Below are 26,206 nucleotides of genomic sequence, written 5' to 3' on the forward strand. Positions count from 1 at the left end.
TCTTCTGCCCTTCTGCCCAAATAGCCTGAGTTAAAGAGGCTGAGCTCTCTCTGCCCAATCACATGCTCCCAGTTCCAGGACTGCAGGCAGAGGTCTGAAGGCTGAGCCCCCAGCCCCTTCCTCCCCAGGCTCCAGAAAAGGACAACCAGGGCCACTGCCCTAAAAGGACAGTTCCCTAACTTCTCCCTTCAGCCCTCCTGCCCCAGACGCCTCCCAGAGTTGGAATGAGCCTGGAGCCACGGATCGAGGATCAGGTACCCTCCCCCGCCCGCAGCCCCTAGCGCGCAGGTAGCCCGGCACACTCACCTGCTCTCGCATCCTGTCCTGCTGGCCTCGCAGGGCCAGGGCGTGCTGGGGGTACTTGCTCTTCAGGTGGTCCATGAAGGCATCGCGCTTGCGGTCGGCATCCGCCTTCTGGAGCCCGCTGAGCGCCTCCAGGCTCTGGGCCGCGATCACCGTGTGCCTCCGCTCCGACGTGTGCACCAGCCCCACGTTGGAGAAGCGCCGGCCCCCGCTGCCCCCGCCGCCCCCGCCCCCCAGGGTCCGGTACTCCCTCGGGTACTCGGCATCGTCCGCAGACAGCATGGGGGGGCTGCTCCGCTCCGGATCTGCTGCGAGAGGCAAGAGGGGCATGGCGGGGTCACTGTGTGCCCTGGGCCTGGCCTGCCCATCCCTTACCAGGGGTCCCTGCGGGGTGGGGGACGGGGCGTGCCTAAGGGTGTTGAGAGGCAACTGGGGTGAGGCAGGGGCTGCCCAGCCCGCACTAGGGACGGGAGGCAGCAGAAGGGTGGACAGGGTGCAGAGGGCACCTTCAGTCCCACGGGCGGGAGGGGAACAAGGGCAGGATTTGACTTCTTGCTCCTCCCCGTGGGTTTGGGGAGATAATGACTGTGGGAGATTTTGAGGCCACAATGGGGATGGAAGAAAGTGGTGGAAGACAGTGAGCTGGACACCTCTCTAGCCACACACCCCTTCTGTATCCTAAAGCTGGTGCAAACAGGTGAGAGAAAGGGGTTGCCTTTTAGATGTTTCCTAAAAAATGTAAAAAGGACCTTGCACTGTTTTCCTTCCAAGGGCATCTTCTAAGGAGGGATTGGGAGGGGGCTGCCTCCTCCCTCAGACTAGCATGTCCAAGACATAGTCATCCTCAAGGCTGGGGCTGGCTGGGAGAGGGCCCAGGGCTAGGATACATGGGGTAATGATGGCAAAGGTCACTCTTGGGGGGCAGTGGGACCCCCTTTCCCCTCCCTCCCCAGAGACAGACAGATGGATGGACAGGAGAGGCTGGGCACAGAGAGGACAGTGAGAGATGGATTTGGGACAAACTTAAAAGAGAAAGAAAGCAGACAGAACAGTTCAAGCCTCTTGCCCTGGGACTTTCCCTCACCTCTCCCCTCCCCTTCTTCATTCCCTCTTCCCCAAACACACACAAGCCCATAAGAGATGCACAGGGGACAAACGACAGTACAGAAGCCAGAAAAAAATAGAGAAGGCCGGGGGTTGAGGTCCCATGCAGAACTCTGAATCCCTTTCCCAAATGCCCACCAGTCCTGAGCTCCAGCCTCCCCAGGCCCAGCCCTCCTGCCCCCTACCCTCCAGCCTCAAGGACCAGCGGCCAAGGGTTCCAGAGGTCACTGATGCCCCTTGCGGGTGTGAGGAGTTGCTGGGGGCCTATTGCAACCATATTCCTGGGCATAAAACATAGATTCGCCTTCCCTCTCCCCCAGGAATCACCCCTATTGGGAGACAAGCACCATCTCCCCTGCACATTCCCAGGCCCATAGTCCACCAGCTCCAAAGTGGCACCACCCCCCAGTGTTGCCTAGGACTGGGGCATCCTAGGGGACAGGTCCGGGAATGCTGGGCCCCAGCCAGGCTCGCCCACCTTCTTCCTCCCTCCACACATCCGCTTCTCAGGAGGCCCGCTACCAAGCCTCGGCCACTCCTGCCCAACCGCAGAAGGGAAGTGGAGATTCAGCCACATTTCAGGAAAAGCCACCTGCCCCAACACACACACACACACACACACACACACACACACACACACACACACACACTCACACACACTCACACTTCTCCCTGGGCTATGGCTGTGGCATGTGCATAGGGGCACAGAGCCCAGGAAGACCCAGCACCTCCCACCCAAACCAAGGGAAGAAGGGCTCCCACAGGCACAGAGAGCCACAGCTTACAAGGGCCTGACTGCCATCATCTGGGCCTGTGTACCCCCAACAGCCTGCCGGTGAGTATTACTGTAGTCCACATTTCAGGGGTGGCTACCAAGGCTCAGAGAAGTCCAGTGACAAGCCCAAAGCCACAGTGAGGGGTACAGGCCCAATTTGACCCCAATATCTATTAGGTTTGCACCGCCACTTTCCTTGACAGATGACAGTTGTTAGTAAGCAAACACTGACAGCACCGTGCCACATTGTGTGGACTTCTGGTTTACTTGTTGGCCTCTGGGGTCGTCCCTGTCACCACAGTCCCCATCCTCTGCCATGCTCCCCAAAATGAGGTCCACGCACACTACTCGGGAGGAGATGACTTTGGGAGGAACGTCATTTTATACTTTAATAGTTATGCCTTTATTGTCATAAGGATTAGAAAAAATCCTCAAGTAGGTCAAAGCACTGACTTCATGGACATTGCTCCTTGGTACGATAGTGAAATAAAGTTTCCTTTTAAGTAAATTTATTTAAGTTCAAAGTGAGTTGAGTTAACAACAAAAAAAATATTGTGTTAGTACAGTGCAAACAGTTCCCTGATATGGAGGAAATTTATGAAAAGGCTCAGACTGAGGGATGCTGCGACCCTGGGGCCATCTTCCAGAGGGTCCAGTCCCTGCCCTTGAGGAGCTCGTGGCAACCCAGGGTGACCAGAAATGTGGCTGAAAGGGAGTGCCCTGAACACTACATCCAGGAGAAGGCTGCAGGTCTGTGGGCACTGGAGAAATAGCCCCAAAGTCACACAAGTGAGCAGGAGACCCTCCATGTCCAAGGGCCCTGGACACTCCCTACGCCTCCCTTTGCTCAGGACTTGCAGCTTTTGACCGTGGCCTTGCTGCTGGAACCCAGCTGTAGAGTCCAGTTGTAGCCCTGCCTGAGCCAGAAGGACCCCTCCCCTTGTGCCAGATGGCCAGGCTCATCTGCCCTCCTAGGGCTCTGGGCACCCACAGGTGCCGTTGGGACAAGTCTCCCATTTTCACCTCCCAGCTACTTCCCTCATTGTCCTCCTGGACCCCAAACAGCTCCTCACTGCCCACCCCCATCTTGCTCCATGCCAGCACCTCCTTCCCGACCTCCTAGGGGCATCTCAGTGTGTCTGGGGTAGAGCAAACAATGTACCACCCTGAGATGGGCAGTGACTGTGAGGGTGTCCCTGGGTCACCCAGCCCTCCCAGGCAGACTATGGCAGGGAGGGGTCCCAGCTGCTGGAGCAGGCAGAGGGGAGGGCGTGGGGCTCACAGCCCCTGTCTGGGACTGCAGTCTCACAAATATCACACGGACTGTGGGGAGGGCTGCTGAGCAGGGAGGGGAGCAGGGACTAACCCCCACTGTCTCCTCAAGGCCAGGACTCACCCCTCAGGTGCCCAGGCACTGGGGCAGGGGGGCAGGAGCTAAATACTGGGGGGTGGCAGGGAGAGGGGAGATAGCAGGAGAAATAATCTGCTATCTGGGGGCGAGTGGCAAGCCAGGAGGGGCTTTGATTTGAAAAGCTTTAGAATCTGTTTAAGAACCTTTGCAATCCTTGGCTTTATTTAACAACAAAGGAAGCTGAGGTTCAGAAGAGGGAAGGCTGTGTAACCCAGGTGTCCTGGCTCCTGCTCCTGCTATTTAACTTCTTTCTGCAGGGCCCCCACTGAGCTAGCAGGACCATCCTGTTGCCCTTAGGAGAGGGAGGCCAGTGACTGGCCTGGGGGGCTTTGGACTCACCCATGAGTTTATCTCCTTGAGCCTGCCAGGCACTTGAAGTCTGAGCATGGGGAGAAGAGCCACTCCAGGTTTAGTGAGCTCCTTCCCTGAGGGACCTCAGGCTAGCCATTCATTAGTTATTCATTCAGTCAACAGGTCTCTTCCCCTCTGGGCCTGAGGGCCTAATCTGTAAAATGGGGCTATTAACCTCTAAACCCTGGACAATGGAGGAGAAAGTGGATTGTTTTCCACTAAAGACATTGCTGGCTGGTGAGGTGGCTCACGCCTGTAATCCTAGTACTCTGCAGGCTAAGGCGGGAAGATCCCTTGAGGTCAGGAGTTCGAGACCAGCCTGAGCAAAAGCGAGACCCGTCTCTACTAAAAATAGAAAAATTAGCCAGGCGTCATGGTGTGCACCTGTAGTCCCAGCTACTCGGGAGGCTGAGGCAGGAGGATCCCTTGAGCCCAGAAGTTTGAGGTTGCTGTGAGCTAGGCTGATGCCAGGGCACTCTAGTCCAAGGTAACAAAGTGAGACTCTGTCTCAAAAAAAAAAAAAAAAAAAAGACATTGCTGACCTGTGGGCTTGCTGGGCCCTAGCAGCATGACCTCCCTGTTACCCCTAAGCCTGTTGCAGCCACCAGCAAGTCCTCCTGGCAGCCCTGACCCTCCCGGGACTGAGCGGCCCAGGGAAAAGCCAGGGAGATCAATTCCAATCTGGCAGGCACGGGGCGGCCCTGAACAGATCGATGCTTTCCTGTTCTAGGGCAGGGAGGGCAGCCAGGGCCCTGGGCTGGGGTCCCCTGGGGAACAGATGAGAGAGTGGAGGACACTGAGGTAGAAAGGCAGAGGCAGGGAACTCTGGGGGAAGGGGAAGCAGAGCTGGGGCACGCTGGGGGAGGGGCGTTGGGGCTGAAAGGCCCCCCAGGGATGGGGTTGGGGGAGCCAGAGATATAAGGGAGGGGCTCAGGTTCCCCTCACTCCAAGGACCCTCAGTGCGCAAGGCCGACTATAAATTTAGAGTCAGACATTCAAGCTATAGGGAAGATGCTGGAGGACAATGACACCAGAATCAGAATGAGGGGACGGGAAGGGCGGCGAAGGGGGCCTGGTCACCTTCAGCTCAGCCTTCCCAGCCTGGGAAACGGGAAGGTGAAAGTGGCCGAAGGCTGGGGTGACAGGGAAGTGGTGGGCGCCCCCCAGTGGCCGGCTGAGGATAACGGTGCAGGTGCTTGGGAAGAGAGTGACATTGTTATTTGTTCCGCCAATTCCAAATTCCACGTTTATTTATGAGCATCATTTATTTTTATCCTGCACGGCATTCTTTCCCCTGAGCTCACTGTAACTCATTATGAGAATTAAGATCCCAACATCTTAGTGACACCATCTCATACGCCATCAAGCCTGTCCCCACCTGATGTCTCTACCCCAGATGTCACCATCTACTCTGTCCTCTGGCGACCTACCACTGGGCAACATTCACACATGACATCATCTGTGGAGGAAAAGAATAGGGGGAAGAGGAGAAGGAGGGAGAAGGAAGAAGAGAGACAAAGGGAGAAAGCAGAGGGAAGAGCAAAGCTACAAGCTACAGGAAAGAGAGAAAGGGACTCTCTGGGGACCCTGCTGTGAGGCCTTGAAGCCCCAAGCTCAGGACCTGGAGTTCAGGTCCCTGTCTTCCTCTCTGCAGAGATCAGGAGGCTGGACAAGGCCCTTCCCTTGGGGACCTGAGAGGCTGTCACATGTGTGCCCCCGACCCATTGCCTGAGCAGAGGTAGGGACTGGGCCGCAGTACTGGCCAGAAGGGAGGGCAGGAAGGGCTCAGGGTGACCACAACAGCTCAGGAGCCCACAGGGCCCCAGGGCTAGGCGGGGCAAGGGGAAGGGTGCCTGGAGATTGCTGGAAGGGTAGAGGCCCTGCCTCAGACCCCAAAGTGCTTGCCCACACGTGCGAACAAGCACAGCATGAGGCTGCCCCAGTCCTGCCTCCGCAGCCAAAGCAAGAGGAGCCCAAGTCACCCAGGAGGAGCCCCGAGGCACTGCCACCATCAATTGTGCCTGACAGCTCCATCCTGCTGGGTGCCTGCTGCAGTCAGGAAGCACACTGTGTTTGCAGGTTGGAGGTCAGAGGACAAAGGTCAACTGGGACCAGAAATGTCTCAAGCTTGGCAGAGGCTCTGGCAACCTGGACCACGTGACAGGATCCCTTGCCCGCCCCCCCCCCCCCACTGAAGGAATCAGCCTCTCCATCTTTGGGTGCCCCTGGCCCTGCTCTCCTCGTGTGCCCAGGCCCCTCAGTCCCTGCTGTCTGTGGGTCCTTGGAGCACAAGCCCATCTGTGTCTGTTTTCTAAAACCATCTTTTCCGCCCCATACCACAGCAACCAAAGTCATTTTCCGGGCAATTGCCTTTCTGTAAACATTCCTGTGTAATATCCCCCCAAATTGCTAATGCCCAGCGCCCTGTTGAGTGTCCTTGTCACTCCAACAAGAGCCTCTGAGGTGGGGGCGTGTGGCGGGGGAAGGGTGGTTGGTGGGAGGAGGCAGCCGCCTTGCAGAGTGGAGAGGGGTTGGCGCCCGGCTCCTGGCACAGAGGGTGGGCCAGGAACCCCACACCTGCCCATGCTTCCCCATTCCCCGCCAACCCAGCTCCACCCACTGCGTGTCAGGCCACTTCATGAGACCCATCTGGGCTCAGAAGGAAGACGGAGAGGAAGGGGGAGGGGACCCATGGGAGGGAGGGCCTGGATGAGGCGCTGACTTGAAAGCATGGGGGAGAGGGTTAGACAACAAAGAGGATGCCAGGCAAGCTATCGTCATGGGGTCTCCAGGGAAGGCCAGCTCCCCTCCCTGCCAGGTGTGAGAGGGAGGACAGAGAAGAGGGAAGAGGCCAAACATAGCCCATCCCCCCAGCATGGCCCCTGGCTACTCCCTGGGCACTGCCGCGGTGGGGACAGTGGGCAAGGGAGGAGGGTGTCAGTGGTTCTTGGGCTGATGACACACTTGTTGCCCCTCCCCCCACACTGATCTACAGAACCACTGCAATGAAGGGTCTGGAGCAGGCTGACTGTCCTCATGGCACAGCAAGGGACACTGAGGGCCAGGGAGGTCAAGTGAGCTAACCTGAGTCACCACATGGACTCACTCCCTTCTCCAGGGGCGGGGGGATGAGGGGAAAGAGGCCTGTGGCCTGTGACTGTGGTCCCTTCCATCCCCATGCCCAGGGAGTCCCAGGGAAGCTGGGCGCCCAGACTCGGGTGGGACATGGGATGGGGGCGGTGACAGCGACCTGAAGGGAACCAGAGCAGGGGCAGTGCTGAGGGAGGCAGGGGAGGTACAGGGCACTACCAGTCACAGCTTCACACAGGCAGAAAAACACAAACCAATTTGTGCAGATTTAAAACCCACCGAAGGCCACTTAGTTGGTAAACGAGTTGGAATCTAATTAAAGGACCTCATCACACCTCAGGGAGGGAGTGCTCACCTGCCTAAGAGGAGCTCTTGTGGGGGCACCTGGGCCCTGGCTGCTCCCGGGAGAGCTTCTGGGACTTTCCACAGGGAGAGAAGACTTGAGGGTGTCCGCTCCCTGGGTGGGGGCACTGCCCTGGCCAGATGCTTCCCCTGCCGAGCTCTTTCTCGCCCACCCCTAGGCTGACTCTGTCCACTTGCTCTGACTGCGAGCACCCCTGGGGCAGGGCCCGCAGCTCCCCCATCAGACGGGGCCTCACCTCGACAGAGCTTAGCCTCCCCCCTCAGGCCGGGCGCTCCCGGGCTGAGCTAGGGCCCCAGTTCAGATCGGGGGCTTCCTCAGGCCAAGGCCCTCATCTTCTCCCTCAGACAGGGCCTCCCTGAGGACACAGGGGCCATTTTGCCCAGACTGGGTGGTCTCAAAGAGCAGAACTGGGTGAGGTGAGGAGACCCACAAACCACCTTGGGGGTGGGGCAAGGACCTGGGGACAGTCAGCAATGCCAGGCTTAGCCTCGATGCCACCTCCACTAACTGCCCTGGCTCTGGTGGCTGTGGGGTCTTTGCTTCCCACTGCCAGCCGCCCCCCTACCCCAGGGCCCCAGCCCACAGAGCAAGCACAGCAGCTCTCCAGCCCTGGCCAGGGGAGACCTCCCCTCAGCCCTCATCTACTAGGCAGGGAGACGTGAGTCACCAGACTGTTCCCCTGCCTGCCCCTGCCTGTGACTAGGAAACCACCGTGTGCTCTCTCTCCAGCCAAATGCCTTTCGTAGGAAGGAAACTGAGGCCCAGGAGCAAACTTGAGCCAGTCACGCAGGAGCTGGAGGTAGAGCCAGGAACAGAACCCAGGCATCCTGCTCCTCAGGGACCAGGATTTTTCCTTTCGGCAAGGCCACTTCCCAGAAAGCAGCTGCCAGGGGAGCTCCTCTCTAGGCCCCAGGCCCCAGGAGGACACAGACTAACAACCTCCTTAGGAGGGATCAGCAGTGAGGCGGAAAACACGCCACAGCAGTCTGGGCCCAGAAGAGAGAAGAGGTGGGGGCCAGGGCCCAGTGACACGCCCAGGTGCCCACCCTTGCCCGGTGGGACACTCACCACATGGAAACCAGGGTCCCCCAGGGCATCCCAACCCTGCACTCAGACAAGACTCCCCCTCCTTGCAGAAGGGCCAGCGAGCCTGCCTCTTGCCCAGAATTTCCGATCTCCAACCCCCTCTTCTCCCCGCCCCTCCCCTCCCACACGCAGCAGGCAAAGCTGTGACATTACCAAAACGTCTCTGCATCTGGGGGTGAGACAGCTCTGTCCAAACCCAGCTCTGCCACTGACCAATTATGTGACCTTGAGCAGGGTCAGGCAGGGGCCGCTCTGAGCCTCCGTCCTGTCATTTGCTTTTTTAAAAAAGCTAATATCAGACAGGCCTGTTCTTTCCTGGTCTACCCCACAGCCTGATCTCCTCTCACGCCACCGGCAGAGTTTTGTCAGCCCCAGGACTGTGGGGCTGTGATTTTTAGCTTCTAATGAAGATCTGGCTAATTGGCTTCCCTGGGAAGGGAGGGGGCAGAGATGTGGAGGGGACCATGCCACCCACAGTCTGAAGCCGGAGCTGGGAGAACTGGAAACAGCCCTGGCATGTGCCCACACGGCGCTGCGCTAACGAGCTAACTCCTGCGTCGCGTCCCCACCGCTCACGCGCCCAGGGAAGGTGTCCTGTCAGCTCCGCATCTCCGTGGAGAGGCAGCTGAGAGGAACACAGGCCAGGAGGGAGGGAAGGAGTGAACACTCGAGGGTGGAAGGGAGGGAGCTAGGCACCTGTCCTCCCAGCTCTGCCGCCATCCTGAGGAGGCTGGCAGAGCACCCTCTCCCCAAGGGACATGCCGGCCTCAGAGTGCTGTGCCCCTCTGTGTGTGCTAAGGGACCTTAATGCACTCTTAAGGATCTACCCCGCAGGCTGAAGGCCTGCCCAGAGGGAAGCATCCTGCTTCCAGGGGCAGAGACTCCAATCTGGTGGAAGTGAGGGGTGGAGTCCATCTGTCACCCCACCTCCCAGCAGGGAAGAGTTGTTAATGACAGGTATTCACTGAAGGCTTCATAAACAGCGGGCAGAAGACCCAGCCTGGCCTAGACCCCTTGCTGTCCTCCTCAGAGACACGGCCCTTCACGGGGACAGGCCCTCCCTGGGAGGCCTTGTCCTGGCTCCATGACCCCAGCACCCAGCCAGCTCCCTCAGCCACCTGCGCCATTGGGGTTCCTCCAGGTTCCCAGCTCACACTCAGGCGCCCAGGCACACATGTCTGCTCACTCACGCGTCTATCCGCACACCTGTGCCCAGCCACAGACTGCCTCACCTGCACCCCTCTCGGGCATCTACACGTAAGGGGCACACCTGGGCCCAGCCAGGCCTGGGGTCACCTCACAGACACCACTCTGCCACCTTAGGTGCCATATGGCCAAACAGTGCACCGTGCCCGTGCACACACACCACGCACATTTAAGACCCCCCCCCAGAGAGACCGCAGTACATCTGGGGCTCCCTAAAGTGTCAGGTTGACGCGTCTCCAGCTTGGGGTGAAAGCCAGCAGGGACCTCGATTGCCTCCCCTGAGACCAGCTGCAGCTCTCCATGGAGACAACTGCCCGGGCTCCACCTTTGCCAGGCTCGGGGTTCACATTCTGCCTTGAAGTAGAGGGAGGGGCGCAAGGACGTCAAGGCCAGCCCACTCTGACCGAGGCTTAACCAACAAGGGAATGCCAGAGACTGAAGCTCCCCTCTCAGGTCTGAGCATCTCCAGCCCTCATGCCACCTCTCCAGGTGCTCAGCCCCCTCCTCTAGGGCCAGGGGGCTGGTGGGGGCCTGTGTCCCTTCTTTGCTCTGCCAAAGGGGAAGGATGGGGCTCCAGGCTCAGCCCTCACCTCACCCAGCGCGAGCACACAGCTCAAACTGCATCCCATTCTTCTCTCTCCCTGGGGTTCGCGGGAGGGGAGCCCGGATTTCAGAGTTCAGAGTTCAGAGACGGCAGGGGGACACCCAGCAAGTCTCCCACACGGCTGCTGCCTCCAAGCAGACCTGGGAGGCCAGGGCCTGGTCAGATACCAGGGGCATCTCGAGGAAGTTCTCTCTGTTGTCTAACCTGAACCCTCCCATCAGAGCCGACTGTGGGAAGCGGGAGCACAGGCTGGAAGGCAGGGGCAAGATAAACGGCCTCCCCTTCCATGTGCTGAAGACTCTGACCTTCTCTTCTCAAGTCCACGCGTCCATCCTGCGTGATGAGGTTCAAACGCAGCACAGGGCTTGCCAGATGCCGTGGGATGTGGACCAGCTATGCAGTGGTGGCCACCCCGATAACCCCCACACCCCATTTGTGACAGGCTACAAAGGGCCCTTACGGCCACTATTTGCCTAATTCTCCCAGTCGCCTTGTGCGGTTGTTCTATTTTACAGGTGAGGAAACTGAGGCTCAGAAGCCCGATCTCAACTGGGAGCTTCTCAGCCCAGGTCCCCCTTCGTTCTGCTACCCTGGTGCCCCTGAGGAGTGACAGATTCTGCCATCAAATCATCCCTGAGTCTCATCCAAGCCATCGGGCCAGAGCCCCACAGGTCTCCTCTGTCTGTCCAACTCCCTAGGAAGAGAACACAAACAGCCCTCCTTCCCCGCCAGGCCTAGGGACGTGGTCCTCTTAGGCAGATCTGTCCCCAGGGCTGCGGGGAGGGGTATGGAGATCAAAGGGTGGGAGGAAGGTCAGCAAGACCACAGCAGCCCAGGCTAGAAGGGGGGGCTCCCCAGGTCCTGAAAGAACTTCTAGGGGACCCACCTTCCACAGCCTTCTTCTCAGCCCCCTTGTACCTAACACCTGAGCTGGGTACAAAGCCCCCCCGCCCCTCGCCATAGGCCCTGCAGAGACAGGAGAGTGGCAGCTCCTCCCTGTTTCAGGAGCTCCAGCCAGCCAGGGCTTGGATACCTCCAGGAATGGAGAACTCATTACATCCAAGGCACCAACAATCTATGGGGCTCCTGCTTCCTTAAAATGAGCCAGAGCCTGTGCCCATGCCCCTCGGAGGGGCCTGGGAGAAGGTCATGACCTCTCCGTTTTTAGCAGGATGGAGGCTCCTAAACCTAACCTCCTGTGAGTCCAACATCTCAAGTCCTTCCTAAGTGTCCTGGCTTCCAGCCCCCCGGCCATCTGCGCTACCCTTTATTGGGTAAGGCCCATGTTGTCACCATCCCTCTTAGTTAGTGGCTTTCAGAACTGCTCCAATGGTCTGAGCAGCCCAGATGACCCCCTCCCTGCTTCTTTTACTAAAATGCCTTCCCCGGCGCCCCTCCTGCCCCCAGCCTGTGTGTCAGGAAAAGCAAACGCCCAGGGCATACGCAGCCCCGCTCCGGGGCCAGAACATACCTTCCTCGCCTCCTGCTCCTAACTCCAGGCCGCCCCTGACCTTGGACCTCAGGGGCCAACGTGACTCCTCCTGCCTGGGATGGACGTCGCTCCTGGTCCAGTCGGCTGACACTGCCTGCTCCTCCCAGGCACTTCCATCTGCCCTCTAGTGTCTGCCTTGCCAACGTGACTTGAGGGGTCTGCTTGGAGTCTTAGCTCCTCCCAGCAACTATGCCCCCACAGCCCCAGCTGCAGACACCAAAGGGTGTGACCAGGAGTCTGAGTGGGCAGCCTGCTCTGCCTGGAATTCTCTGGCTAGTGGCCTGAGGCCCTGGATGCCCCGTCCCGCAGCAAGTCACTCGAGGACTGGAAAACCACAAGCCCACATGAGAATATCTGAGGTATATGAACCACACGGTGCTTCCTCCTTGCTAACCTACTTCCTCCTCCCCAGTGCTGACCCTCCCCTGCTACCAGAGGGCCGCAGGCTGGGAAGGAGAGGCTCCCCACCCCCAGCCGCTTCCTGCATGTGCCCATGTCTGCATCCCATGCTTGCGCAGTGGCTAATTCTGGTGTCTCATCAGACAGTAATTATGGGGGAATCAGCAGTGCTGTCATCTCTGCAGCTCGGCACCTGTCACCACGCCGCCATCCCCAGGCTGCTGGGATGGGACCGGAAGCTGATGGAGGAGGGGCACTGGGGCAAGGGGCATCTGCTCCCTTCCTGCCTCTGCAGCCCTCACCTCCCAACCCTCCATCCCACAAGGTGAGCAATGCATACAACTCGGTGGCCACCAGCACACAAGTGCTCCCTGTTACCAGGGCAGGTTTTGCATGGAGGTATCATGTGTCACATGTACGCACATCCATGACCAAATAGAGCTGGAAGGACACAGCAAGCTGAGGCTCAAATTTCACTTGGCCACTTCCCATATATATGACCTTGAATAAGTCATTTCTCTTCTCCAGACCTTAGTTTCCCCAGTGGCAAAATGGGGAAAATAGTGCCTACGTTGGGAAGATGGGAAGAAATAAGGTATATAAAGTATCTGGCACGTGTGTGGTCATGTATTCACTCAACACACAATTAGTGCCCAGCTCCCATGTGCTAGGCAACATGGGGATGCCAAGATAAATGAAACACAGCTTAGCAAGGATCACACTGCAGCCACACTGGGGCACGGGCATTTTGTTTGGCTGTTGATGTTTTGCTTGTTTCTGTGGAGTTTAATGCCCCTAAGGAGCACAGGTGGCACTCTCCTCACCACAGTCCCCACCATTCCCTATTGTCTTTTTCCACTGCTTCACTCATTTCCTGTTCCTAAAGGCACTGAGTTTGCTGCCCCTAAGAGCAAAAGTAGACCAGTAGGCTCAGTCATGTACAAAGCTGGTGACCATTCAAGAGAGATCACATTAAGAGCCAGGAGAGACTTGACAGAGCCCTGGGAGGTCAGGGCGCTGAGTCCAGAAGTGGTCAGGGAAGGGCATTTCAGGGGTGCAGTAGAAACAGGAGGTGGCAAAGGGAGGGCATTCCAGGAAGAGGGGCCGCAGAAGCAAAAGCTCACAGAGGGGGGAGGCCAGGTCTATGGGAGCTGGCAAAGCCCCCACTGGAGGACTTCTCAGGATGAATGGGGCTTGGGGAGGATGGTGGGGATGACCCTTAGAGTCTCAATGACATGAACTATAGAGGAATTTTACTTGCAGGAGTGCAGAAAGTGAGGGAAGGTACACTCTATACACAGCATGAGGGACTGGCATGGGCCTGAGCAAGCTGCAGGCGGCAGCCAGAGTGGAGAGGGTGTGGGGCTGGGGCTGCCCTGTGGGAGATTGGGATTGTCTGACCTTGGGCGTAGGGTTTAACCACTTTGGTCTTTCTCTTCCCCTAGGAAACAGAGACAACAGCAAGAGCTCGCAGGACAGTTGTGAGGATGAACTGAATTAAGGCATGTTTAGCGTTTAACCCAGTGGCTCCCAGTAAGTACCCGATAAATACTCGTCATTAGCATTTTCATTATTACCACTGATGATTTTTTTTGAAAACTCAGCAACGACAAAATGAATGGCCTCCTCCTTTGCCAGGCCTCCACATCTTGCTGTCTCATAGCCCACAGAGGGAGCACGGGTCTCTTCTAACCAAAACCAGAGTCAACAGTGAGGGGCTGACCCCAGCATTCACTACTGCGGCAGCCACTGCCCCCAGACACCGCCTCCCCCGCTCCCACCCACACACTCACACTAGGCGTTCCAATAATCCTTCGCAGCATTCTGCCAAACCAATGCACACCTTATTCTGCCCTGGCTGATAAAGCAGGACAGGGTAGCTCCACTTTTTACAGATGTAGAAAGTCAGTCTGATAAGGTACTGAGCTCCCCATCATTGGGGGCATTCCAGAAAGGGCGGGTAAAAGAGAAGAGTATTCAGGCCTCTACTAGAGGCCTTTGCCCAGGCCCCCTCCACCTCCCCTGAGCCCACCCTTCAGACTGAGCCCAGCCCCTCTTCACCAGGAGGGGCCAGAGGGAAAGAGCTGCAGTCTCCCGCCTTCCCCTGGCAGCAGCTGAGGATGGGGGAGGGAGGGGAGCAGGGAGCAGCATCATTGCTCTTTTAGGAAAATGGTAATTTTAATTAAGAGGCAGACAAACGAGCGCTCTGCAGATTGTCTCCGAGCAAAGTTATTAAAAAGCCATCAAGGCAGCGACAGCCACAGTGGCAAGGAAGGCTGCCTCCCCCAGCTGCCCACCCGGATTGAGGCTGCACATCAGTTCAGAGGGCTGGAGAAGGGCTGGAGGATGTGGAGGGATTCCACAGCCCCTCTCCTGAGGAGGAGGTGGGGCAGCACCCAGACAGCACCCAGACAACATCCAGCGCTCAGCCTGCCCAGCCCTGGGCAGAGGTGGGGACAGAAAGGGAACCAGCAGCCCCTGTGTGGGCCAGGGCTGGAGCTGCAGCTGCTTTCTCTTTTCTCTTCTCAACAACCCTGCCTGGTCGGTACTCTCGCCCCATTTTGCAGGCAAGAACACTGAGGCTCAGAGAGTGAAAGTGGCTTGCCCAAGGTCACACAGCTAGGAACCGGCTTATGTGAGGATTTGAAGCCAGATCAGGCTGACTCTCAAGTCCAGTGCTCCCAGCTGCTGGTCCTGGGCCCAGGAGTCCTGGGTGGACTCCCCTGACCATATACTCTCCCCCAGCCTGGGCTCCTGAATGCCCTCTGAAGTGGCCTCAGCAATAGTCCAGCAATGCTGCCCATAGTCCCCAGGGACTTGGAGGCCGAGTCACTGCTTGCTTGGTGGGGTTGCACTATGAGAAGGGCACCACTGGGTCACGGGACATTCTACAGGGACATAAAGTTACAAAGGAGCTGCTGGCAGGGCAAGCAGGGACAGACAGGGCATCAGAGGATATGAAGTCACTTCCCTGGGGTGGGGGCACATACCCTGCAGTCAGCTGGCCAGACAACAGCCCGAGGACCCCACAGCTGGGGAATTTAGCCAACCCTTCAACCTCCGTTTGCTCACCACTTAAGCAAAGTGCAGCAGCCTTATCTGTCTTGGTCACTGTTGGACTCCGAGCCTAGCCCAGTGCCTGGCACAGAGAAGGTGTTCAATACATCTTGATTGAGTAAATGGATGAATGAATGAGTAAACGATTGAATCAATGAAATGAGATCACAAGTTTTCAGTGCCCATAAACTAGACAAAACTGTCCCATCTTCTCCCATCCCCCACCCTCCGGTAATAGCTGGAACATGGGTTTCCCCTCCTGCAAGAGGGGCCCCTTGCTTCTGACCCCTCTCCCCAGGCTGCCAGCCCCTTGGCAGAGGACTCCTGCTGCCCCCCCCCACCAGCCCCAGACTACACGGAAGCTTTGCAGCCTGCACACACATGGACATGCACACGTGCTCGCACGCGCACACTCACTCACATGCACGCACATGCACACGCAGACACGTTCTGTGTCAGGCAAGGTGCCCTGCCCAGAGTCAGCTATCTGCTGGCTCCTCCCCTGGCAAAGGCCAGGGGTCCATGGGGGTAGCCCCCTCCCGTTTCTGGCCCTGCAGGCTGGGGAGGGGCATCTGACTAAGGACGTGGGCGGGAGGTGGGATGGCGGGGAGGCCTCCCTCCTGGCTTACTAACCTGGAGACTTTAAACAGAGGGAACAGAGTCCTGGAGCCTTCCCTCCCGCTGCACGCTGGAGCCCTGGGTGAGGGACAGGAAAGGAGGAAAGTCGTGAATGAATGCCCAAACAGGGAGGGGAGGAGCTGGAGAGAGGAGGGGGCGGGGGTGGGGCAGCAGGTGCCGTGGGGTGGGGGTTGGGGAGTTGGGGGGATAGGGACAGAGCAAGGCAGAGCCTTAGGCGCTGTCCCATTAGGGGTTGCCAGGGTCTGGGAGGCAGACAGGATAGAGACTGGGTGTTGCAGGAAGAGCAGGGACTGAGGGGGCAGAGACATCAGCAGGAGACAGACAAGAGGACAGACAGCAGGACAACACGGAAAACATGGGATCCCCAGAATTGGGTTCCCAGGACAGACAGCCAACAAGCCAGGCCTGTTCTCCTCCCAGAAACAGGAGCAAATTCTTTATGGGGATGCCCACACAAGATCCCAAATGATAGCACCTTGGAGGGCCCATCTGCCTCCCCCAGCCAAGGTCATGCCATTCTGGAAGGTTGGTGGGTCCAGGCTCAGAGGAGCTCGCCATCTTTGCTCTGGTGACAACCCTCTCCCCAGCCTAAGAGACCCCCATCTACTCCACTCACCCCTAATGCTGAGGAAGGCCTCCCACCCCTGCCAGCAACGGAGGAGGAAACAGGCAGTTTCCCACCCGACAGCAGCCACACTGTGCTAGGGGCTGTGCAGGAAACTGACACCTGGCCCACACCTGCCTGAAGCCCTTCACCTCGCTCCAGCCTCCACACCCATGGCCCTCACACTGCCACGGAAGGGTCTCCTGCAGTTGTCCACCATGCCCTCCTGTCCTCCTGCAGGGAAGTCCTCCCTAAATCTCCTCTATCTCCCTCCTGCTGCCGTACCTGTCTTGCCTTTTACCCTGGAGCATGCAGCATCGAGACCCTTCCTGCTTGGAGACACTGGGGCCTCGGCACCCACTTGGACACAACCCTCACTTGGCTGGCTCAGCCCATCCACACCCACATCACGTCTGGCTGCAAGCGCTCTAGAGCCCCCTGCCAATCTCATGGTTCCAATTTTCCCACTGATTACCCAAAACGCAGACGTCCCAGGGAGAAACAGCTGTTGGGACATGGATGGGGGGAAGTATCAAGAATGCTCAGTCCCATGCCCTGCCCCAGAGGCCTTCCTGGATGAGGTGGTGGGGCTTGGGGCTGGGAGGTGAGAGGGGCAGATGGACCCAGGGCACAGGGTAGGAGGGGTGAAAGCTCAGGAGCGCTAGCTTCCTTCTTATCACCTGCCCTGAGTGGCAGCGCCAGGGGCCCAGCCCCAGACAGGCTCAGGTGAAGGTCTGGGCTTTAGAAAAATCTAAAGAGGTTTCTCATGCGTGCTCTTTCCTCGGTGGAGGGTAGACACCCATGCAATCATTCAGTCAAAGAGGAAGAGGAGGAAGACAAAGAAATTACTATTTATTGAATGTCTACAGTGTGCCAGGAACTCTGCCTGAATCACCTCATTTAATCCTGGTACCCATTCTGTGAGGAAGCCACCGTTAACACTCTCAATTTACAGATGAGGAAACTGAGCTTCAGAGAGGTGAAGCAACTTGCCCGAAACCACAGAGCAAATGAGTGCTGGCGCTGGGACTGCAGCCCAAATCTGCCTGACTCTAGAGCCTGAGCTCTTGACTCACGAGCCAAACTGTGTCCTGTCCATCTTCCCCAGTTCTTTGGCTATAGCCCATTCAGTGCCCTCTGGGAAGTTCTGCCTGAAGTCTAACTTCTTTCCACTGCATGCTCCAGCATAAACTATATCCTAAGAGCAATAAGGTGGAAGAGAAGATTTCTCTTCAGTCTCTTTCTGCCTCATCCTAAGGGTGGGAGGCAGATTGTCCCAACCCCAGGCTGCCAGATGGGCGAGGAGAGGGGCATGAGCTGTCAGGTGGGGAGAGGAGGGTCCATCTACCTCTCCAGAAGCCCCTCTCCTGCCTCTCACACCCCCATCCTAGAGGAGGCTCCAGGAAGGCCCACAAAGGCCCCTTCTTATTTTACCAGCCGGAAGTCCCTAGGGCACCCAGGCTGAGGAGAACCTAGAGGTCAGGTGTTGACAAAGAGACAGTCTGTGGCAGTCCTAATGGTTCTCACTTTTCCTCAGAGCCCTAACCCTCAACTTATAAGGGGGCTAGGATAAGAAGAGGGGTCCCCTCAGGCCATCCTGACCACTAGGTGGGGGTGGAGTGGGCTGGAGACCGCCCAGGGTGTGTCTGCAAGAGTCAGTGAGCCATGGAACGCCTTCCCAGGGAGCTGGGATGCTTAATTCTTCCCCAGTGAGCCAGACGCTGATGCCTGGGGGGACACCTGCCGCATCTGCAATTAGCTCTCGCCCTGGGGGTGGAGGGAGACTGCAGGACACCCCCGCTCGCCCCCATGCTCTGCACAAACCCCACTAGGTAGGCTCTGTCTGTGGGGTCTCTGGGTCTGAGGCCTCTGTAGACTCTCTGAGTCTGGGGACCCCTCTGTGGGCCTCTAGGTCTGGGTCTCCAGCATGCTTGGTGGCCGGGATGGAAAAGAAGACAGTGCCCTGGGATGAGGATGCTTGCAGAGGCGAGGAAGGCAGGCATGAGAAAACCCAAATCCTTTCCAGTCTTAGGTTGCTCCATACCAGGACATGCAGGCAACCGAGCCAGGTGGCCGAGCTAGCGAACCCAAGAGCAGGGATAAGGCTGTGGGGGGGAAGCTGAGCTGCCAGCTGGAAGTGCCTTGTGGCAGAAAACATGGACTGGATTATAGTCCCTGGATGGAATGGAGTGTGCCAAAGCCAGTTCTGCTGGAGTGGGAGGAAAACAGTGAGTTTAGGATTCAGAGGATAGCTGAATCCTCTAGCCACTCCCTCATCCATCCCCTGGGCTGGGTTTAGGCAAGGTACGTCTTCCGATCAGCAGGTGCTGTTTGTAAGATGTGAGTGTGTGTGTGCATGTGTGTATATGTGTGTGTATGTGTGTGTGTGTGCGCGCACACACGCATTCAATATTCTCTTGGGCCAAATCTCCATTTTTCCTGGTTTAGCTGAAGCTGGGGAATATTCTTCCCACCCTCCATGTGGCAAAGCACATATTATCTCACGGTAGAGGAGGTGCACAGAACCCACCACATCTGGAAGGGAGCTTAAAGATTCCCTAGTTCCACCTTCTCTTCTTAGACCAAGGACACTGAAGACCAGAGGGGGCAACTAAATTGCCAAGGTCACACAGCAGTTGGGGCAACAGGCAACCTGACACCAGTCCAGGGCCTGCTCTTCACACTGCACTGTCCCACTCCGCCCTGGGGAATGGGAGAGTAGCTTCCTGTCTCCTGTCTCCAGCAGCACTGGACCCCTCCCCAGCGCTGCCCCTCGCACTCTGCCAACCATACCAGCCAAACTCATCAGAAAGGTCATGCTGACCCATCCCCTGCCCCTAGGTACAACATTAGCCTGCTTATGCTCATAGATTCCCACCACGGAGAAGAAAGATGCAAAAATGCCACCAGAGCTCCCTATCTTGAAGTGGCTGGCCACACACAGGGAGGTTTTTCTTCCTATCTAACCTCAATTCCTCCTACTGCAGCGTGGGCCTGTTTCCTCTCAAGCTGTCCTGCGCAGAGATGGGGGCAGGGGGAGAAGAGCAGGTTTCCAGCCTCCACACCCTTCTGTTTGCCCACCCCCAGCAGAGAAGATGAGGGCAGGGTGTCCCAGGGTGGCTGGGCCCTGAGCCCAGTGCATGCGTGGGGTGTGAAGGATGGGATGGGAGAAATAGCTCTTCTAGGAATTGTCCCTCCAGCTCCTCACCCTCTGCAAAACCTAAGTCTCAGGCTTAGGGGTGGGTTTTCTCTGGGTTCAGAGACATCTATTCCCACCCCCATACCATTTATTGACTGTTTCTTATGTGCCAGGCACTGTGCTGGAAGTTTTCATCTGTTGTTTCATTTAATCTTCACAATTCCATGATCAGAAACTAATCTGCCTCCTGGAACAGTCCTTCCCTAAGACTAAGTCTAACCTTGATCTCTCTTGCTGCATTTTCTCTGGCCCTCCTCCTTGGTGGTGGAGGGCATTTTTGTTCCTGTCTTCAGAGACTCTCATCATTACTCAGTGGCCCACATTATCTTCTACAGGCTACCAACCTTTACCCCAGCCTTGTCCCATGTGACAGGCGAAATGTGGGTAACAGGAACCAAGGCAGGACTGAGGGCTGGGATCCAGGGCACTGCCCTGTGCTGGACACCCAGGAGCACACACCAGGTGGTGGGGGAGGGGGCTCTGGGGAGGTCCCCATGAGATCAGGCTGGGCTGATGGAGGTGGGGGCAGAACTGGGGTGGCAGGTTCTCCTCCCTGATATGATAATGTCCATGACTGCTGCAGGTGGCCTGGTGCCCCACCTTCTGTGTGGGGGCTAGGCAGGGCCCAGAGGGGAAATGAATGACCTAGTCCTCTCTCAGTGACCATCTCTGAGGCCCAAGTTTCAGCCCAGACATACCCAGAGCCCAAGGGCCTGGGCAGAAGTGGACAGGGGCAGAAAATGGCAAGACTTGCCATGGACTAAAGGAGGGAGCTGAAGCCAGAGGAGGAACTCCTACACCTCGCTAAGCTCCTGGCATCTCGAGGGTGCCTGGCCACAAGCCCCTCTGCCGGCTGCAGGATCACGCCATCCTAGCAGTGGGCAACTTTGGTGAATCCACACACCACTTGGCAGGAGGGCAGGGTTCCCCTCCACTAGGGCCATCCTCCCACTGTGGCTGGAACATAAGGGCCAGACTCACCTCCCCAGTTGCTCAGGCCTCGGCTCTCACCCCTCTGGGAAATTCCAGCGGTGGAAGCATGGGCCAATGGGCAAGGGGAGGTGGGACTCTGGGGCTGGTGTGGGCGGCACCCTCCCCCTTCAAGCAGGCACTATTAATATATGCAAAGCATATGCAAATCACCCAGAAGAGAGACACAACATCGCTGGAATGTCAGAAGAGACCTTGGAGATCATCCAGCCCACGCCCCCTCATTTCACAGGTGAGGAAATAGGCCCGTGCTGGGAAGGGACTTGCTCAAGGTCACGCAGACATTTGGGCACCAAGGAAGGATGAGAACGAGGTCTCATCACTCAGTCCGGTGCTCCTTCCACCACAGTCTAGGGGGTTACAACATGGCAAAGGGCGCCCAGAGCCTGGATGGGGCTCCAGACAGGCCTATCAGAGACCTCAGTGGGAGACGGAGCTGAGAGGCTCCTCGGATCCCTCCCTCCCCACCTCGGAGCCTGGAGACAGCCTGGTGGCTGTGGGGGAACAGTGTGCAAGGGCAGCGGAAGGCCAGGGTGGAAGGTGGAGGGGCAGAGGCTGGAGGTGAGAAGAAATGGGCTCCGCAGTGGAAGCGAGCAGGGACACTGGAGTGTCTGAGGCAGGGGAGGAAGAGCCCAATGTCAGGGCAAGGTGCCCGCTGTGGTGCGGAGAGGGGATGGCGCCCTCGCCACACACACACACACACACACACACACACACACACACACACACACACACGTCCCTAAGTGCTCAGCAGGCCCCTCCTGCCTGGACTCTGATAACCATGGCACTTGACAGGCCATCATAGTCAGCCCAGGCTCGTCCTGTCCCTTCAGAGGCTGCAGCCCTGACTACCTCCCTCCCTCCTCCCCCAGCTTGGCTTCTCAACCTTCCAGACAGTCCTAGAAAGCTGGGCCAGTGCTGGGGAGAAGGGAAGACACAGATAGGAGGGCAGTCAGAGAGAGAAAGGGGGCAAGGAGGACAGAGGCAGGGGTTGGGTGTGGAGAGCAAGCAGGGCAGAGCAGGAGGAGCTGAGGGGCAGGGAGGGGGAGGGGAGATGGGGAAGAAATGGGGGAGCCTGGCTGGGGGAGGGGAGAGAACTGAGGGGCAGAGAGCAGAGCACTCTAGAGCTCCAGGGAACAGAGAACAATGCGGAGCCCAGGTGTCGCGTGCAGGAGTCCAGATACTGACGGTCTAGGCTGCCTGGCAGGAGTTGGGGACATGCCCCTGCCCCTCTGCCCACCTCCCCAGCAACTCCCCTGGCTGCCAGGAAATCAGTCCTCCCTCCTCCTTCACTGCCTCCCTCCCTTCTTCCCTCCCTAGGGGCAGGCGCTGCTTCCCAGCCAAATCCAAAGCCTTCATCTCAGCTTTTCAGAGCTCAGAATGAAAGAAGGGGAAGCGAGTGCAGCCCTCAAACCCGCTGACGGCCAGATTTTTATTATCTTTGCTCGAATGGGCCCTAGGAAGCCAAGGAGGGATTTTTCAAAGAGCGTCTGAGTGCCTCATTGAAGCCTGCACCTGCACCAGCCCACCCACAGCAGGCAGCCGGGGCTTGGGGGGCACAGCTTGCCCCCCACCCCCCAGCAACCCTAGAGACCAGAGCCTAGGCTGCCAGGAGCCTCACCCTCAGCACATCAGGCCCAGGCAGGGGCCACCAGGTCAGGAAGCCAGGCTTAAAGCCAGACCTAGGCCTGCTGGGCCTCGAAGGCAGTCTCTGTCCCTCTCTGGGCCTCGAGGACATAAAAGAAGGAAGAAAACAGATCTCTCTGCCAGGGCTTGGAGGAGATAAGTGCTTAGGATTCCTCGAAAGAAAAGCTTTTATGGCAAGCCCTGGGTCCTCCCTCTGAACTCTCTACCTGCCCCTGGCACCCACTGGTCCCCTCAGTTGCCTCCTGACCCCCCTTTGCAGGAGCCTCCCAACCACAGCTGCCTCTTCCTGTGCCCCAGGCCCACTACTCAGGATGCGAGACACCATGAACTCTTCCTCAAGCCCCAAACATAGCTCCCTCCTTCAAATCCTCAACCTTGTCTCCCTTACTTCCCCAAAACCTAACCTGGGGGTGGAGGGTAGGGGGCTAAAGAGACCTGGTACTTCAAAGAGCCCAGGCTCTTCCATCCTGGACACTTCCAGGGCTGGGGCTTCAGCAGAGAATGCCAAGGTTGGCACTGGGCAGATGGCAGCCATGCCACCCCCACCCCCAGCTCTGGCCACATCATCGAGATCGATGCCCACAGCCAAAGAAGGAATCAATGGTTTTAATTAAACTCTTTTTCCAGGGTGGGTCCCTGGAGAGAGAGAGAGAAAGAGAGACAGAGAAAGGAAGAGAGAGAGCATCAGAGAGGCCCTACAGCCCAGTGTCCAACCTGGCACATCTTTAAGAAGCCTGGAGCCCAGCAGGAATCAGGCCATGAAGACCCCAGACCCCGGCATTAGGCAAGAAGGCAAGTAGAGGGGCAGCATGAAAGCCTGGGGTGGGGGTAGCCCTCCGAAGGGCTCATTCTATGGACCCTTCCCCTAGTGGAGCCCCCCCTTCCCACTCAGCACACCTGAAGACCACAGTTGCCTCTTCCAGATAGATCTCTAGGGCATAGACAGTGGGAATCAAAAACGGGACCCTCACCCCTCCATTCCAGCCCTGAGGATCATCACAGAGAAGCAGCCATCATGGAAAGGGCGGAAGGAGCAGGGATTGTGGGGGGGCACTGGACAAAGACCCTCTTGTCCCCAAGGCAGGATGGCAGGAAGCCAGGGCAAAGCCTTTGCACTTGCTGCCAATGGTGCCTGGGTGCCAGGCAGTCTGGGTGGGGAGCTGGGGGAGGGGGATCTTATTCTTGAGACCCCTCCCCTTATGCCCAGAGCCCTCATCCCCATCCCTTGCTTCTACACCAGGCCACCAGCTAAGTCTCTGCCCCAACAATTCTCAGCTTGCATGGCACACTCCTTCCTGTGTGAATGCCAGTCCCTGACACTTGCCCAGAGTGGCTCCAACACCAACCAGCACCAGCAAAACCCCTCACGTACACCGTAACTGCTCCCCATATACATACACACGCACATCCACGCCAGAAATTGCCACCATCACAGATGCCACCAGTGATGACAGAGCTCACATTTTCACAGTGACAGTCTCCATCAAATGCATCATTAATTTTTTAAGACCAGCAAGAGGATTAGGGAAGGGAATAAGAGAAACTGAGGCACAGAGTTAGCCAGCAAAGCAGTTGGTTCAAGGTCACCCAGACCCCAGACTGAGACACCTAGAGTCGGGAAGAAGGTAGGCTAACCAGGTATGCTAACCACCCCGCAAAAGTGCTCAAGCCCCACCCAAAGGAACATTCAGGTCCACAAACCTGGAAGTCTGCCCAGCTTCTCCCCACTCCCAGCCCTCATCTGTTTCCCCTTCCCCAAAACAGACAGTCGCTCCTACACCTCATTTTGAAAGGCTTTAGCCAGAACCTTCAACTCCGGGAAACCCACTTCCCCTAAAGTTGGGGGCTGCAGGACCTCCTGGTCCCATACGATTTGAGGAGAGGGGCTGGGAAAGACAGTCGAGGATCCCCTCCTTGCACACATCCCGGTGTCCGCTCACCTGGCTCCCCTCGGCCCCCAGGGTCCCTCGGTCCAGCCTCCTCCCTGGGAGAGCGTGCTCTGCCCTCGGCTGTCCTCTCCCACCAGGCCAGGGCAAAGCGCCGGAGGCACTGCCAGGGCTGCATGGGGAGGCGTGGGGCTGGGGGGCGCGCACTAACAGCCGCACACGCCCCGCCGGGCCCTGCCAGCCGAGCTGCGGAGGCACCCGGCCGGTCCCCTCTGCTTCCACCAGCATCCTGCTGCCCCCACCGACAGGACTCGGGAGCTGGCCCGGGAGCTTCTGACGTAGCAGGGGGGTGCGTGGGAGGGGAGGGGGGGGCCACCGTGCGTCCCCTTCCCAGCCCCACCCTCTGCCCCTCAGCTTCCTGCAGGCCCTACCTCCTCACACCCCCTAGATGCCCTCCCCAGTTGGGGGCGCCCTCCCCAGCCCTCTGGCCTCCGCAGGGGGAGGGTTTAAGATCAAATAGCCCCTCCCTAAGCCCCTCCCTCTCGTGGGCCTTCCCTACCCGCCAGTCAAGCGGGGAGCGGGTCCCCAGTTTCTGCAACTGCTGCTGAGGCTCAGAGGTCTCCAGGGCTAGGGCCTCGAGGTGCGGGTGTGGGGGGGGTGGAATACAGGCTTGTATCCTGGCAACACAGCCAGCCCCAGAATGCACTCATCCCTCCCTTCCCGGGCTGGCGCAAAGGGCCCAGCACCACCATCCCAGCGCCTGCACCCCATTCTGGGAGCTGGGGGGGAGAGGCCTTTGATGTGCCCCTCACTTCTCCATCCCCTTCCCCTCCCCCTCCATCTTCCTCTTCCTCCACCTCAGATGGACCACTCCCCTCCCCCACTCTCCTCACCATCCATCTCCCTTCTTTGACCTACCCCTCCCCCTCCACACAAACCCCTTTCCAGTTTAGCCCCTCAGGCCCCCTCCCCGGGCACCGTGAGGCTCTCCCTACCCTGCCTCCGGCCTCGCCACCCCTGACCCCCTCTCTGGTCCCAGCACTCCTCTCGCCCGGGTCCTTCTCCCAAGCCCGAGGCACAGCGGTCCCCTGCCCCCCACACACCTGCGCCCAGAGCATCCCTGGTCCCACCGGCCACCGCCTCCCCGGCCGCCGCCCCCGCCCCCGGCCGAGGGGAAAACACACAAAGAAAACAGAAATACCTTCCACTTAAGCATGGAGGCACATTAGGGAGGAGAGAGACAGGGACATGCCTTGGGACGGAGCGTTCCCCATCGGGCGGGGGCGCGGGGGGCGGGGGCCCCGGGCCGGCCTGCCTGGCGCTCGCCCTCTCGCCGCCTCGCGGGCTCCTCGCTCGGCCCCAGCCCCGGGGCGCGGTGCCAGGCGGGCGGGCCGGGGGCGCGGGCCCCGCCGGGGTGGACCAGCTGGGAGGGCGCCGGCGGCCGGGCGTGTGTGCGCGCGCGCGCGGGCGTGCCACCGAGTGTGCGAGAGCGAGTGTGTATGTGTGTGTGTGTGTGTGTGCGCGCGCGCGGGCGCCGGCGCGGGTGTGTCACTGGAGGCGGGAGCGCGCGCGGCGCGAGCACGCGCGTGGCCGGAACGTACAAAGGGCTGCCCGGTGTGGCAGGGAGCCGGGGATGGGAGGACTGCGCCTTCTGGCGCCTTCCAGCAGCACGCGGGATCCCGCGGCGCGCGGCCCGGGCAGGGGTGCGGGGCGCGCTCATGAGCCCCTCCGCATTCCACCTGCTTCTCCCACCCCAAGAAGTCTTCGCGCCACGATAGGTACAAATACATTGACCGGGGACCGGCCTCAGAGGAGGCACCTGGGGGAGAAGGGACACCTCGAGGGTGGAGGACTCCTGGGTCTCCAAGCCCAAGCGCGCCCTGAGGTAAAAAAGCACTCGGGGCGGGGCGGGGCGGCCAGACAGGGGGGCCACTCTTTGGCCAAGGTGACCTCGGAAACCAACAGCTGTCCTAAGCAGGGAGTGTCTGGACCCTCCCCT

At 58.6% G+C, this 26,206-nt stretch overlaps 1 protein-coding gene across 2 annotated transcripts in view; it reads right to left on the minus strand.

Moving 5' to 3' along the window:
* Window positions 1-24,389, minus strand: part of SRCIN1 (SRC kinase signaling inhibitor 1) — a 65,754-nt gene extending 41,365 nt beyond the window's left edge. The window contains exons 1-2 of one of the 2 annotated variants that reach the window (XM_045526322.1): window positions 24,262-24,389; window positions 307-608 (exon numbers count right to left, since the gene is read on the minus strand). In XM_045526322.1, the coding sequence (XP_045382278.1) occupies window positions 307-608; window positions 24,262-24,385 (426 nt within the window). In that variant the 5' untranslated portion in view covers window positions 24,386-24,389. Of the gene's footprint in view, window positions 1-306; window positions 609-24,261 lie in introns of those variants that run through there. The other variant, XM_045526323.1, reaches the window with a different exon arrangement.
* Window positions 24,390-26,206: the final 1,817 nt, after the last annotated feature.

The sequence above is a fragment of the Lemur catta genome, chromosome 15 (assembly GCF_020740605.2).
Source record: "Lemur catta isolate mLemCat1 chromosome 15, mLemCat1.pri, whole genome shotgun sequence".
Classification (NCBI taxonomy): Eukaryota; Metazoa; Chordata; class Mammalia; order Primates; family Lemuridae; genus Lemur; species Lemur catta.